The following is a 15,260-nucleotide window of genomic DNA, read 5'->3' as shown; positions in this document are numbered from 1 at the left end:
TCTTTATAATTATCGTTATTTTTATAATTAAAAGTAAAAATATATAATGAACAAATCGAATTTTACGTAAAATTCTCTTTCATAGACTCTATTTTATCTAAAAAGAGATATGATAACAGACTGTCTGTATATAGTTGCAGACTTCGATACGAAATCGGAGTTTTCGTGAAGACCTTAATAGATAAGTAAATTCTTCATCGCAGAAAGTGCGACAATTTCTGGTCTTATCATTATTCTTCTTATCTAAGAAGATATACATATGTGCGATATATAATACATTATAAAATTACCTCTTTAATAATTATAATACAAAGGATGTTTTTTATTAAAACTCACAGTAATTATTTCACAGTTTTTATACATAATATCCAATCAATCGAAATAAAGAGAAAAAAGGGAAACGCGTTAAAAATTATATTCATTGTTTTCTTGAGTAAACAACCTCTTGATTACGATTGTAACGAAAAGATAATATATGATACGATACAATAAAAGAATATGATGAAATAGGTTATTTTCCGGAGAGAAGGAATGTTTATACAAAAAAATTGATCATAATAACTATAAAATCACGGTTCGCATAATAAAGGAAGGAGAAAATTTTATTTGAAAATATTTTCGAACTTTACTATAAATGCCACTTTTATAAAAGCGAATGCTCACAGGTACATGTTCTTAGTAACAATGACATAAAAATACAACATAAAAAAAATCAATTTATGAGAAATATTTTATAAAACGATGATAAAACGAGCAACATTAAAATTTACGATAGTTATTCTCTAACACATTAGCAACAATCTAAGAATTATGTTATTACATATATAATTTTTATATATCCTCAATATATAGAAATAAATCTCTCTTGTATATATATATAAAAAAAACTATATTATAAAAATAAATTTAAAAAAATTAAAATTTGAAGAGTTTGCACTTAATATATTGTAAACATTATAACTAAACAATATAAAAACTATAATATAAAGAAAATTCGAAAGGAAATCAATATGTTAATAATATACATAAAACCATGTATCATACACGCATATATACACACAAATATGCATAATGCATTAATTAATTAAGTAAAATGCAAAGTTGAAGAAACAGAAAGACTTTCTTTGTTCATAATATATCTTTCTTATGTATTAACAAATTTTTATGTTTAAAACTTTTGATTTTATAGAATGTGTGTGTTACTTTGATTAAATCCTTTGGATATCTTTCTTTACACTTTTTGTAGGTATATATAAATGTGAAATATATTAATTTTATGTAAAAACAGTGCAAATAGTTTACATCTAAAACTCGTGTTTTATGTGAATTTTCCCACTTTACTTATATTGTTTAAACTGCAGTTTTTAACCTCCTCATCTTCACTTGAAGTGTCCATCGTAAAACATAACTGGAAATTAAAAGATGTATATGATAATATAAAATCAAACAAAAAATTAATATTTAGAATTTTAATCTAAAGTAGCACAAATATAAATATTATAATTTTTACCAGATTATAAACTATGATTAAAACAAATTTTAAAGCCAGTTTATACAAAGGAACAATTCGAAATATTTTATATTTATTTTTTATAATGATACGTGTTTAAGATGTTAATGCTTAATCGGTTAATCGATACATACCTCATCCAAGTCTGATCTCTTCAGTATTTCTTCGAGCCCTGATAATTTTTCGAGATAGTTTGGCACATTGCAAGCGTCGAGTACGAAAGCAAAACCACGTTGGCAATACTCCTTAATCAAAGGTATAGAACAAGCCGTACAGAATGGAAATCTGTGTGTAATCGTCAGTTTCATTTCGTGGCTCCAAAGTGAACCCCGTATTGTGTGAGGTATACCACCTAATAATCCTATTAACGGATCATCTGTGTTTGCTTGACAATCATCGTTATCGTTATTCATAAGCGCTCTAGCTGAAATTCTTGGAATTACATAAAAATAGATGAATATAAACCAGATCTATATTTAAAAGATAAAAATAGATTAAATGTTATTGGAATAATTTTAACTGTACGAAATTCGTATGTAGTTTACTTTTGCGGATGTTGCGTTATTGCCACAAGTAATTCAACTGCTAAACCTGCGGCGATTTGCGACAAACCTGGCCGACTAACGGTACATTGTTGATCGAGTGTTCTGTCCGTTTGCGACTAGAATGAGAATGAAAAATATCATTGAATTAAAACATTATATGTTTTAAATTAGTATATGTATATCAAAACCTGATAGGACATATATCTAAAATAAAGCAGGCACACTCACGTTTCCGGGTTGAGTTACATCATTACAAAAATAACACCCAAGATCTTCTCCTGCAGGATTCTGTACCGTTAGATTAGGTGCGACAAAATCGGAAAGATTACGCGTACCGTGCCGTTGTACTGTATATGAATCAAAGCCTAAAGCAGCGTTAATGACTATTTTATTCATTGCGGCACACAAGAGGGTTGGTAGCCATCTGGCTTCACGCGAATCCAATAACAAGAACACCACATCGTGACTGCTTATGAGTTCTTGCAATTTGCTCACTGCTTCCTTGGTCGTTTCCATCATGCTTTGGCCGACAACGTGACCAGGCATAGGAATATACAAAACCACACCTTCCACGTTCTAAAGGATTAAAATTAACAATTAAACTTCTCAATCAAGTATACATATAAATAATATATTACATCCTGTATGTTATATATTATATGTATATTAAAATTATATTTCATATTTATATTTTAATAGATTTGAAAAATATTCATTTTTGAAGAAGTTACAAGAGATCATTATTATTATGGAATTATTTTTTGTACAAATATTTCCTTCATTGAAGAATTATTACGTGAAAACATAATTTTGATAGAAAAAAAGTACACTTGCCATGTTGGGACGTATTCTGAGTAAAGCATCTTTTGCAGCATGCGCTTTATATCGATGTTTCACTGCATCTTCGTGTGTATATAGACTCTGACGGACTGTATTACTGTGAGAAACATTAGAATAATCTACGACTGTCATATTATTAATACCCCAGCCAAGGAGTACTCTTGCCACAGAACATCCTAATGTACCAGCACCCAACAGAAGGCATCGTAGACCACTGATCTTTTCCAAATCTAGATCAGGGACAAGACGCCATTTCATCAGTTTCAAATTTAAATTGATCGCTTCGTCCGATAATCTAATGTAACATATAAACATAAATGATAATTGTGAATCTCTATGTATAGAAATCACTGTTGCTTAATTCAAAGAGTTCGAGAATTTCTTACTTGGTAGGATTCATGGTGTTGGATAAATTCGCGATATTAGGACCCATTTTTCCATTCATATTAGTTTCCCAGCCTACTAAATGATCTTCAGAAATAGCTTTCCTTATACTTTCCACATCTCTATCTTCTTTGATTTTAAATGTGAATACAACTGTAGTTTGCATTTTATCACTCCTTATAGATAAAACTTTGATGTTGTGTTTTGAACAATATGTAGGGCAATGCCATAGTAATAGGCACAGAAGGTTTCGCAAGGGCCATCCAGGTTCTGCACTTGCGCAAGGATCATAAAATGCAAAGTATACTTTATCTCCCACCTGATAATATTAAAGGCAAATTTAATTCGTTATTAGAAAGTTATAAGTAGCAGCATATATTTCATTCAATGCCATAAACAGAAATAAAAGATAATAAGAAAATATAAGTTCATGAAACTAAACCTGTTTCGAATCTCCATTGCTATTAATGTTTAATTTTACATATTCCACTCCTTTCGACAAGTTATCAACATTTAAATCATCCTTTCCAGATACAAAAACTGTGAAAAAGTTTCTTGATTTTGCATCCAACTGAAGAAAGCTTGTTTGTAATTTATCTATTTGACTAGTCGTAAATTCACTATCAAGTGATTTTGATGATTCAACCAAACAAATTTCTGGCAATGTAAAAGGAGTTGGATGCGCAGCCCAATAATAAAATCGATACTTTTTCAAATCTGAGTATGCAAACACAGAGAATATCGAGAGCCGCCAAGATTCTTGCAAAGCTGTGCCATCTATAATACTATCAATAATGCATTTGCCCATAGTATCGATAAACTTTTCATGATTTATCTGTCTAAATGCTTCATAGGTATTTGTGTTAATCATATAGCCATAGCAAGCTACTCCCGCATTATGAGAAGTTGTATCCAAATCTCTGAAATTCATCTAAATGAAATCTATTCTATTATATTGACATGCAATTTATATATTATTGTTAATGGCTAATGTTAATGCAGAGATACAAATTATATTGCAAAATATATTTAAAAGAAAATTATAATCTCTTTTTTGTAAAAAAAATGAAAAATTGTTCTTATATTTGTATAATACTTACTCATTAAATGATGTACAATCAAGTGTTAATGGCTTAGTTCTTCCCTCGTTCATTGATTGAAGAAAGAAACTTCCCCATAAATGTATCTTGGACTTTTCATCTAATTTCAATTTGTCTATTTTCAATTCTGTAAATTTTGCCCAAAATGATGAGTCCATCGCTGTTTTCAGCTTTGTAAATTTTACCCTTTGTGATATCATCTTTGGTATTTAATGATTTATTTTAGTCTGAAAATTAAAAACTTATATAATAAGTACAGTTCACTACAAATAAAGTAAAAATAAACACAATATAAGTGTATTTTTTCATCATAAATAAAATTCGTTATAAATAAGATTAATGAAAATTATACGATGACACATCGAAAAATTTCTTAAATTGTCAATTGCGTTAAAAAATGTAACGAACCTTAAATGTTTCGATAGCACAATTCACACATGCAGAGTTCCAAAGTTTATCTCTTGTAACTATGAACTGACATCAATAAAAACACTTTAAAAAAAATTTTCTTCTTTATCATTGAACATGCTTTCTTTTGGACATGCATTTGTTTTCAGTATAATTATGATGTTCATGGTTTACAAATTTATATCATAAGAATAATGAGATCAGGGTTAATTGCTTTACGATATAAAGAAGAAAGTTTATGAGAAAATCAGAGAACATGTATGTTGTTATGTTCGCGTGTTGTGTAGTGATGCCAGATGCCAGAATTCCCACAATAGCAACATGCAACCGTAGTGGAGGGGCAGATACTTCGAAGCGTTTGATTGACCAATCAGGACAAAGAGAGTGAAGATTTATTTATTCTGATTGGTTAATGTAATGCTTCGAAATATTTCTAGCGTCTTCCCGACCACAGTCATAGTATATCTAGACTCTAGACCGAGCGTTTGCCTTTATTTAAGGAGTAGGGGTAAAGATGCACGTTATTTGCATTTGCAAATAGATAAATATATTAGAAAAATATTTAATGTGTTACAGATAATATAGTTTCTGACTGTTTTTTAAAGTCCATGATATTGAAATTTTTTAATATGCCGATTTTAAAACATGTATATAAGTTGTTATAAGTTTTTATTCACGTAGAAATAATGCATGTCAAATTAATTATTATTTTCGAAATTGCAGTGCTCGACTTGAAAGAAAGAATATCAGTATGGAAACAAGAAAAAAAAGTCAACAAATATATAAACAGTGACAAGAATTATGCTCATAAAAATAAGAATATATAGGGAAGAAGAAAAAAAAAAGAAAGAGATAATTACAAATATTATTGTCAATATTACATGATGCATTTTATTGTATCGATTTCTCAATAAATGTATCGGGCCACAGTGCAGTTGATGAATATAAAATGCAATGATCTTGCTATTTTATGCAACAAAATAATAATTGTACTCAACAAATTTACAAGTTTTTATACAATAAAATATTAACAAACTGCAGCTATAAGCGAATTGCCAATATTGCCAATATTATTTCGGAGAAGAAATTTATTTTTTAATATTTTATCTCAATAGCAAGTTTAATGCTTTTTATATAATGATTGTAAATTTTTAAAGAATAAATTTTTGATTATATTTGATTGCTTACATCAGAAAATTTAATTTATATAAATAAGAATGAGAAAAAAATATATATATATAATTGTAAAATTAAAGCAAAAAAAAAAACAAAGAATAATGAAACAAAACTCTTTCAAAGAATAATTGAAAATGATGTCTATCGCAAGTTGAAATGAAAGAATATAACGTATCAGATCTGAAAAGAAAGAAAACCATATGTTCATACTTATACAAACAGCTGTTACATAAAAAAGATTCGCTAGATTTATCTGTGAAACTTATTCATGTATTCTGTCATAAATTCAGAAGTTTTCTCGGCAAAAATTCGAATAGATGATCTTATATTAATGTTAATCTTACGAATTCACACGCGAATATTTTCGCGCGATCTCGGTACCGATCGCAACAATTGGAAGCATTATGTACGCTTACGTTGTCAAGACGACGCATCAATTTCTTCGCTTTTTAGTACGTGTACTTGCCTGATGTATTTATCCTCGTCCTGACAATCGTCGAAGAAAAATCACGCTCCTACGTAAAAAAAATGTCTTTGCATTCGACACCCATCCTGTATTTAAATATGGGCGGTGAAATGTTATACATTTTGCGACAGAGGTTGAAGGCGCAAAAAATCGACGCCGACAAAACAATACAAGGCGAGGACGAGCACGCTTAAAATATTTCGAAGATATCTAATAAATACTTTATTTGCACATATACTTTTAAATAATTTATGTATCCTAACAGCACACATATCCTCTGGTTTTGTTCTCTGGACATATTTGTTGTTAGGATAGTGATAATTTTTTTATGATAATGATCTTATAAAAATCTTTTACAAGTATATATCATATGTATATTTATTTGTATATCATTTTTTAACTTCTTTAAATATTTTAAAATAATTGTGTAAAATTAAAATCTTGCTAAGATTTATTACTCTTTTTATTTAAATTTTTGAAAATTAATTATAATAAAAATGTTTATATATATTATTATTCTATAGGAAGATTTTAATGTTAAGTTTGATGAATATTTATTAATCTTTTTAAATGCTCTTCATTCATCATTTTAATGTATATAGTAGCATTAAAAATTTAGGAAGATTTTATGAATATTAATGTTTTGGCAAAATGTTAAATTAATTACAGTATTGGACGATGTAACCGCCGCTTTATTCAATCCTAAGATATTGTCATCGATATTCATGGAGTCGCCAATGATCGGTGTATCACATTTACGCACTACCTTAGAGAGTGTCGTTCTCTCGTCCATCATGAAGCTAGATAGAAGTAGTATGGATAAACTATTCGATCTGATGATTATGATGGTCAAGTATCAATTAAAGGCGGCCACTGGACCAAGGGAAGTTATTCTCATTATTCTGAATCACGTAGATGCGATACGCGATATGGTCAGCGACGCGAATGCGCAAAAGTGCGTCACCCTTGTGCAGGAGATGGTCGTTGACGTGAGTATAATGTCTTAGTTTAACGGGATATACGGAGAACCAACGATGAATCCATCTCTTCTTCAACGGGTAGTTCTACGGCTATCTGACTTTTGAAGAGGTCTGGAGCGCGCGGGAAAGCTGTCTGAAGGAATTGGAATCATATCACGTGCGAGTCTCAATTCTCCTACGACGTGGTCTACAGAACGAGGATGCCAGCTTCAATCTTACGCCTCATGGGTACAATGAGAGATACATGGAGCACAGGAATACTCTGGGAGCCATGAAGATGAAAGACGTGAGCCCTGAAATGTGCTGCGGTGGATCCTTTGACACTTTCGGTGATAGAAAAACATTATTAGGCAAAAACATGTAAGATGAAGAGTATTCAGTATTCAATTATATAGCATTATGGCAATAATAATAATAATAATTTTATTATGTACTAGATACTTGCCGACATATGGTGTAACAGGAAGACGAGATAGTCAACAGTTCTTGAAAGATTGCGGTGCGAAAGCGGAACTAGGTATGTTGGCTGTTCAGCTAGGAACTGAGGAGACCAATTACGAGAGACCATTCACGCTTAATCTACTGTCAAACGTGGACGAGGAAAATGTAAATAATACGAATAAGGAAATCGGTGCTGAAGGAAACAACGCTAAACAAAGCAATGCAGAAAATGAGAAGCCGAAATTGAACGAGGACTATAAAGCCAAACTGGACAATGTATACGCAGATTTTTTCGAAGACGAGCACGAAAGTTTGAAACGCAGCATGGACTTGCTCGATCTTCTCGACGAGATCGAGTGATTTAAAATTTTGACTGATGAAATTTGCAGTCGCAATTATTTCTCTTATATTTTTTCCATATACTTATACATTTTGCGGTATTTTTGCTAAAAATAAATACATTTCTATACATTCCCCTATTTGACAAAAAGTGCGTCAGTTTTACGTGAATTGTACAAAATGCATAATTGTACATTACAGAATATTGTAATGATTTTAAATGCATTGATGAAAGTCCTGAGAGAATAGAAAAAACAAATTCTATATATACAAATGTATAAAAAAATTTTAAGATTTCGTTAAGTCTAAAATATATTTTACGCCCGTTCGACCGTCGAAACTGAGCGCCTTAACGATAGCTTCTTGATACTCGCAGAAGGGTATCAATTTATATGGTGGCGGCTGTAATCTCTTCTCTCCAAAGAGAGTTGCTAAATCTTTGAACATATTCTCTCTATCCTGGGATTCCATATTTGCTTTTGTCCAGGCTGTCATCCAAAATCCTTTAAACGATATATTCTGCAAATATATACGGTACGAATTATATTTTTATATCTTTTGCAATGTTCACAATTCTTTAGATAGTTTTCGATTACTTTAAAAATAAGTGCAGATATCGGTATGGTCAATGGCTCCCGGGACATGCCTCCGTAAGTCACCATAATACCATCGTGAGTGAGATGTCTCAGCACTTCGTGCGCACTCTGCCCACCAATGCAGTTGAGAGCTAATCTAGGTGCAGGTAACTTTTTACTTTTGAATAGTTGTGTATTTCGAACTTCATCTTCGGTCAGAACTTCGTCCGCCCCTATGCTTTTCAGTTGATTCTGGACAGAATTAATTATGTGAATAGTGTAATATTATATGTGCATATATTATATTTAATATAATATACTGTAGAAAGATTATTATAATTATAACATAGTACCTTCAATTCCTGTATATTTGGCCTGTCTCTAACAACACTGACAGACTTGTAATTCCATACTTTGCATAATTGAATGACTAATTGACCAACAGCAGAGTTACCACCATTTTGTATCACAGTATCTCCAGGCTTTAGTGGAACATAATCTTTCAACATTCTGTACGCCGTACATGGATTCACATTCATCATACTGGCTACGATTAGATCAATACCATTCGGCACCTGTAAAATCAGAGGCTAAGAAATAACGCAAGTGGCAAATATAATATGCCACAAAGACATAATAATATACGTACTTTCATAATATCCTTAAAATTATAATTAGCTAGCGTTCTCCATGTTCCAAAATTAGGACCATTTGGTATTACTTTATCTCCAATGCGCAAGGTTTGCACATTGGAACCAATTGCTACTATCTCTCCGACTCCTTCATTTCCCGGTATTGCTGGTAATGGAGGTTTGCTAGGATATTTTCCTTGTATTGTATTTATATCAGCTGGGTTAACTGGAGCTAGTAGCCATTTTACGGATACCTTTATTGTAAAAAAGAATTAAATTATGTAACAATTAGATAATAGTAAACCAAAAAAAATTGGCAGAATTAAAATAATAATATCTACTTGATCGCTTGCTGGTTGTTCTACTATTTGGGTGGTTACTTGAAGAACTTCGACGGGATCGCCGTATTCCTTATACAGTAGAGATTTTACGCAATCAGCGTTAATTGCTGCACTCATTTCTCGAATGCTCATTAATCTACTTTTGACTGATCGTGAAGTCAGCGAAATAGACAAAGCCAGTTTGCCTCCGAACATAACCATGTTGATAAATCACGCTCTTGACGTTTGATAATGTTAAGAGCAATATTGATAAAATAATTACAAATCACTGCAACGATCGTCAATATCTTGCGAAATGCGAAAATTTAAACTTTCAAAAATTCAACATTTTCTTGAGAATCTAAACTCTTAAATATGCTTAAATATTAATTCCACTCTTGTTAGAGAGGAGCTATAAATCAGTTGTTGCCACGCGTTGTTAGCACCTAGCGAATTATTAGGCGGAAAAGAGAAAAAATAATTAAATTCTTTGATTAGATTAACTGTTTTTTTGGACCTTTAATAAATAAATTCCAGCATTATTTTCAATAAACTTTTATTTGGATGTTTTTGCAATTATTTCTAAATAATACGATAAAATATGGGAAATATGGTATATATATATATATATATAACAGTAAGAAATATAGAAATAGTTCCTTATATGTGTATATGTGGAAATATATATTAAGATATTTTATATATTTACATTGTTTTAGAATCGTTTACTGTTAAAAAATACTTGTTTCTGAAAAATCTCTTATATAATACATTTGTTATCACAGTAATAAATTTTAGTACTTAAAATATTAAACTTGTTTTCGTACATCAGATATTATTATCTAATCTAAAATCCAATAGTTATTGCTTCGCAATACGCTATTCTATTATATGTATATTGTAAAATAATTATCTAATTAATTAATATAATAAGAGATATAATAAATTATAATTATCTTTAATTTCTTTTTGTGCATTTGATATAATATTCTTTTAAATTAATAACCGAGCGAAATTATAATTTAATATAATCGCATAATTTATTTCTCTTGTATGTCTTCCCTCATTACCAATCGAGAAGATTTTAAACATTATTTATTCGTATTTATTTTTGTTATAAGGTGGTTGATGTAACGGCACTAACACCGTGTACTAAAACTGTCGGTGGTAAATCTACAGTCAATTCTGTCAACAATTGCAGATATTGTCGATACATGTCATCCTCGTCCCAGGTGCTCGAAGCTGGCGGGGCAGGCAGATAAATAAATGTCGTTGCAGTTTGAGAGGAATGCTGTTTTATCAATTGATTGATGCTAAAAAATAAAACCAAGAGAAAAAAAGTAAGAGAAACTACTATGAGAAAAAAATTGTCAAAAAATAAACTGATGCTTACCCCAATATATAAGCTCGGGACATATTACTCAAAGCACTATTGGACTCGGTACTTGATTCATATTGATTTTTTGGTTCAAGCAGAGATCTGCCCTTTAATCCTCGAACTTGCTCTCCCCATTCCGGGATCCTTTTAATTGACGCAGAAATTCGCAGCAAGTTTAACGATTTCCGTATTCTGTGCTCGTTCGAGATTCTCGGGTGTTCGTTTATCGAATTGCGGGAATCTGAGATAGTTAGACTTTCGCTGCCCTCCGATATTTCGCAATGGAACACTCTGAGATGCAAGTTCTTCCAATTGGGTACCATGTTAATAATGCACGCGAGCTGAAGCATGAATAACGACGTTGTGTCGAATGGATCTTGATCGGTCGGTTGAAAGAAATTAACCGGCCACACGTCAATGTATTTCAGATTTGAATTTCTGAAAACAGACATATAAATGATTATGTAGTAATGCGAAAACAAATATTTTGTTATGAAAAGTTTTTACTCACTTTGTTAACTGTGCTTTATTTAACAGATGAAAGTTTCTACATAGACACAAATTTTTCTTCATTCTCAGAATATCCGAGCACATACCGACATATTGGATCAGATCCAGATTCTTTTCACCCGTTGCTTGCCTCAGAGGAAATATAACGTTATTCGGAAGCGTTGTGGTATTTTCAAACATCGTCGTCGCATATTGAGAATCGAGGAAAAAGTTCCTTGGCGTTTCCTCATCGTAAAAACCGAGAACGATCGTGTTCGGTTTCATCGCACCCATTCCGGACAGTCTTATTAAATGTTGCATGCCTTCGCGCACCGTTTTCGTTACTGTTAATTCGACGAAGGCCTTAACTCTCATGTGGTCGACTAAACTTAGCCAGTGCGGATATTCATCTATCGTAGGATCAGTATTCTGACTGGCAAATTCGCCGACCTTCACGTGTCCGATAACGTAGAGTCCTCCTTTTTTCAAATCATTCACGAAATCGATGAGAGGACAGGCGGAGCGCGGTGATGCAACCATCAATAGCATTTGCGGACGCCAGAACTTGACGTGATCCTTGCGCGAGTCCAACATCAATAAATATTTTCGGACTTGATGGAATATCAACGCCTGAGATATGCTGCCCCACGGGGCGTTTTTACTCGGCGAGAATAAATGCAGCACGATGATTAAGATTAAACATAATATTATACTGCTGGAAGCGTAAATACTGTTGATTACAAACATCATTATCAGCGTCCCGAGGAGACCTATAGTCGCTGTATGCCATGTAAAGTAATTAAACGTTGGTCTGCAAGAAAGATTTAAGCATTTGTGAGATGCAAATTATATATAATTGTATATTTAAAAATATGTATAAATAGCATACCTAAAATTTGGTGCACTAGCGAGTTCCAGTCCAAGACATGCAAGATTGGTAGCGAGATAACTTAATAGAAATAGTACCGAATTAATTTGAGCGATAGTATTCAATGAACCGATGAGTAAAATCGTCTGTACCAAAACCCACGAAGTTAATACCGCTGCTATTGGATTACCGCGCCATATACCTTGTATTATAAAATTTAATCCTGAACCTAGAAATACAAGAAATAAAACAAAGATATTTAATCACTTAAGATATTTAAGAATTAGACTCTCTCTTATATTTTGCCATTAATTATTTACCGAATACATTGTCTTTGGCCAATGCTTCCAATACTCTACTGGAACCTATCAAATTGCTTAAACCAGCGCTAAAAGTCGCTGTGAGAATGCCAACGGCGACAAAAGGTGGCCAAATATTGATCGGCATCATATATATGAAGTTATTTTGCAGTAAAAAACGGCTAGTAGTAGTGGCCGTTAATACAGACAGCAAAATATAACATACAAATGTGAATAATACCGCGGATAATGTTCCACGCGGAATATTCCGTCCAGGATTTTTCAGCTCACCTGTTAATCATTACACAGATAAGTTAATTATGTCAAACATAAACGAATAATTTTATTACCGCTCATATTAGCTCCAGCCATTATCCCGGTTACACCACTGAACAATACACCAAACACACTCGCAAAATTCGTAATAGTGCCTCCGCTTGAATAATCGGCGCTATAATTCGAATAGAGATTACTAGAAAGCGTAGAAGATAGTAGACCTGTGTAACTTCCATTTACATGCTCTGTTAAGTTTTGTACCAATGTATTCGCATCTGGTATTGGTATCTGAAGGGGCGTATCATAAGTATTCATTAATTTTATTCATTAACTCAAATAAAATATTAAATAATAACGCGTGAAATATATTTCTAGGTATATTGTGGAATATTTACCTCCATCGCGCCTTGTGTCAAAAAACTGATAAAGACGCTACTTAGACAGATGCAGACAACCGCCAAGATTATGACACTAGTTTTCGCGAACATTGTGGCTCCGATAAGACATACTACAAGATTAGCGGTGTTTAGCACGGAACAATATAAAAATCTCCACCACCGGCCATCCGGTATAAGCCCAATTTTGCCGCTCAAATAACCGGATGGACCAAAATTTTCGACCAAACCCTCAGCACATCCAGAGATGCAAAGTGCACTGGATACTATATTGGCCATAAAGAAGAGGGTGCCGATAGAGCCACCAAATTCAGGCCCTAATGTACGACTAATCATAACTGCAAAAGAATTAATAGGAAAATACTCTTGACATTTTTAGATTTAATTCTCAAAGATTGTTATAATTAAATCAATATTTTATAGATCTCAGTTTAGAGGATGAATTTCTCTCAATTATATATTATAATATAGTGTCAAATATAAGCAGAGCTCTATGTAAGTTGATCTATTGGTAAGCTATCTCAAAGTAACAAGTTGGCTGAGTTGGCCAGATAAATAATATGTAGCTGCTATTACTGCTCACAATGAGAAAAGGATACAGTAAGCACCACCACCCTCCACGGCGCCATTTGTCGAAATAGCACAAACAGACGCAACTGTGAATAACAAAATACTATACGCTATAATAAACTGAATTAGAGTGACGAGTAATCCTGCATTGCCCACAATATATCCTATAATAAAATTATCTATGTTAGTAAGTAACAGATACTTGTATATCATAAAATGTCAAATTGTTATGAATTATTGCTCACCCATTCGTATGAAAACTAAGGCACTGAACATAGATAATGTAACTGGGCTAAATACACCAGCAAAGGTTCCCAATGTACGAGTGCCGTCCACACCCAGATTCCCAAACTCAACATAGCCATCTCCCTCTGTATGTACTGTTCTTCCAATCTTAAAAATATTACTCAGTCGTTGAAGCACACCCCTACCGTGGATCAGTGGAGCTTTTTCGCTTGTAATCCTGACGTGCACAGAATCCGCATTTGTGGAGCCAATTTCCGACGCAATCATCTCAAAATCGCTAGACAAATAAATTCGATACAATTAATAATTTTACAAAATCAAATAAAAATCATTTCTTTAATGTGTATAAAAAAATATACACGTTGCAATCTTTCTCTCAACGTAACGCAATTGACGCGACAGTTATAATTACATATAGTGGATGTTGAACAGATTTACGGAGTAAACGGAGATAAATTTACGATATTAACTGTAAATAGGTCGTAAAATAAAGGAAAATAACTCACTTTTATTACTTGTATGCGTAAGAAAATATAAAAGGACATATAATCGAATTAGTCATACGTCGAATGTGATGTCATATGTCGAACATCCAACGCTCTAATGTCAAACTTGTGTCTCGATCTCGATTTGAGGTTAATAAACTCGCGATATATTTGCCGCCGTATACGTCTTCATATCTGAAGTTGAATACTTCTGAATTATAGTGCATGGGGTGCACGATAACCCACGCATTCGACGTGAAATCGTCCAACTTTAAGCGATAAAGCATATATGACTTCCAGTGTAACACACAGCTGAAAGATCTCTTTTCATCATTGATAAACGATTTTTTTCAAGAAGGGTGATCTATTACATGAAATGTGATCTCTGGTTAGCAAACAACATTGGGGTGAGAAAAAATTCCCTATGCCACGTTAGTTAATTCCAATTTTATATGTTTCGAAAAGTTTCCCGCTAGAGGACGTGAGATGTACATTGTTTTAAAAGAAATTGTTACCTAACTTATATCTAATTACTTTT

The 15,260-nt window shown here is 32.4% G+C and overlaps 4 protein-coding genes across 5 annotated transcripts; 1 reads left to right on the top strand and 3 right to left on the bottom strand.

Annotated features, from left to right (window-relative positions):
* Nucleotides 1-526: 526 nt before the first annotated feature.
* Nucleotides 527-5,069, bottom strand: Atg7 (Autophagy-related 7). The gene is made up of 9 exons (XM_070305898.1): nucleotides 4,788-5,069; nucleotides 4,380-4,606; nucleotides 3,722-4,199; nucleotides 3,282-3,598; nucleotides 2,890-3,190; nucleotides 2,284-2,631; nucleotides 2,056-2,171; nucleotides 1,645-1,942; nucleotides 527-1,408 (listed from the first exon to the last, which is right to left on the bottom strand). The coding sequence occupies exons 2-9, from the start codon at nucleotides 4,577-4,579 to the stop codon at nucleotides 1,319-1,321; spliced, it is 2,148 nt and encodes a 715-aa protein (XP_070161999.1). The 5' UTR covers nucleotides 4,580-4,606; nucleotides 4,788-5,069; the 3' UTR covers nucleotides 527-1,318.
* Nucleotides 5,070-6,420: 1,351 nt separating this feature from the next.
* On the top strand, nucleotides 6,421-9,623 carry Oscp1 (Organic solute carrier partner 1). The gene is made up of 5 exons (XM_070305900.1): nucleotides 6,421-6,603; nucleotides 7,099-7,418; nucleotides 7,492-7,769; nucleotides 7,847-8,723; nucleotides 8,803-9,623. Exons 1-4 carry the CDS (start codon nucleotides 6,492-6,494, stop codon nucleotides 8,208-8,210), a joined length of 1,074 nt encoding a protein of 357 aa, XP_070162001.1. The 5' UTR covers nucleotides 6,421-6,491; the 3' UTR covers nucleotides 8,211-8,723; nucleotides 8,803-9,623.
* Nucleotides 8,254-10,153, bottom strand: LOC138938707 (enoyl-[acyl-carrier-protein] reductase, mitochondrial). Its single transcript, XM_070305899.1, has 5 exons — nucleotides 9,738-10,153; nucleotides 9,414-9,650; nucleotides 9,118-9,339; nucleotides 8,786-9,016; nucleotides 8,254-8,708 (listed from the first exon to the last, which is right to left on the bottom strand). The coding sequence occupies exons 1-5, from the start codon at nucleotides 9,936-9,938 to the stop codon at nucleotides 8,478-8,480; spliced, it is 1,122 nt and encodes a 373-aa protein (XP_070162000.1). The 5' UTR covers nucleotides 9,939-10,153; the 3' UTR covers nucleotides 8,254-8,477.
* A 669-nt stretch (nucleotides 10,154-10,822) lies between these two features.
* Nucleotides 10,823-15,063, bottom strand: LOC138938832 (solute carrier family 12 member 9). 2 transcript variants are annotated; one of them, XM_070306141.1, is made up of 10 exons: nucleotides 14,744-15,063; nucleotides 14,237-14,514; nucleotides 14,021-14,155; nucleotides 13,422-13,759; nucleotides 13,101-13,314; nucleotides 12,772-13,041; nucleotides 12,473-12,680; nucleotides 11,606-12,394; nucleotides 11,110-11,532; nucleotides 10,823-11,029 (listed from the first exon to the last, which is right to left on the bottom strand). In XM_070306141.1, the coding sequence occupies exons 2-10, from the start codon at nucleotides 14,502-14,504 to the stop codon at nucleotides 10,831-10,833; spliced, it is 2,844 nt and encodes a 947-aa protein (XP_070162242.1). In that variant the 5' UTR covers nucleotides 14,505-14,514; nucleotides 14,744-15,063; the 3' UTR covers nucleotides 10,823-10,830. The 2 variants fall into 2 exon arrangements, with proteins under 2 accessions (XP_070162242.1, XP_070162241.1); XM_070306140.1 differs by having other exon boundaries at nucleotides 14,802-15,063.
* Between the last annotated feature and the right edge of the window lie 197 nt (nucleotides 15,064-15,260).

The sequence above is a fragment of the Polyergus mexicanus genome, unplaced genomic scaffold (assembly GCF_030449975.1).
Source record: "Polyergus mexicanus isolate NDT 795.1 unplaced genomic scaffold, iyPolMexi1.0 SCAF_13, whole genome shotgun sequence".
Classification (NCBI taxonomy): Eukaryota; Metazoa; Arthropoda; class Insecta; order Hymenoptera; family Formicidae; genus Polyergus; species Polyergus mexicanus.
This window is presented reverse-complemented; position numbering and strand designations above follow the sequence as displayed.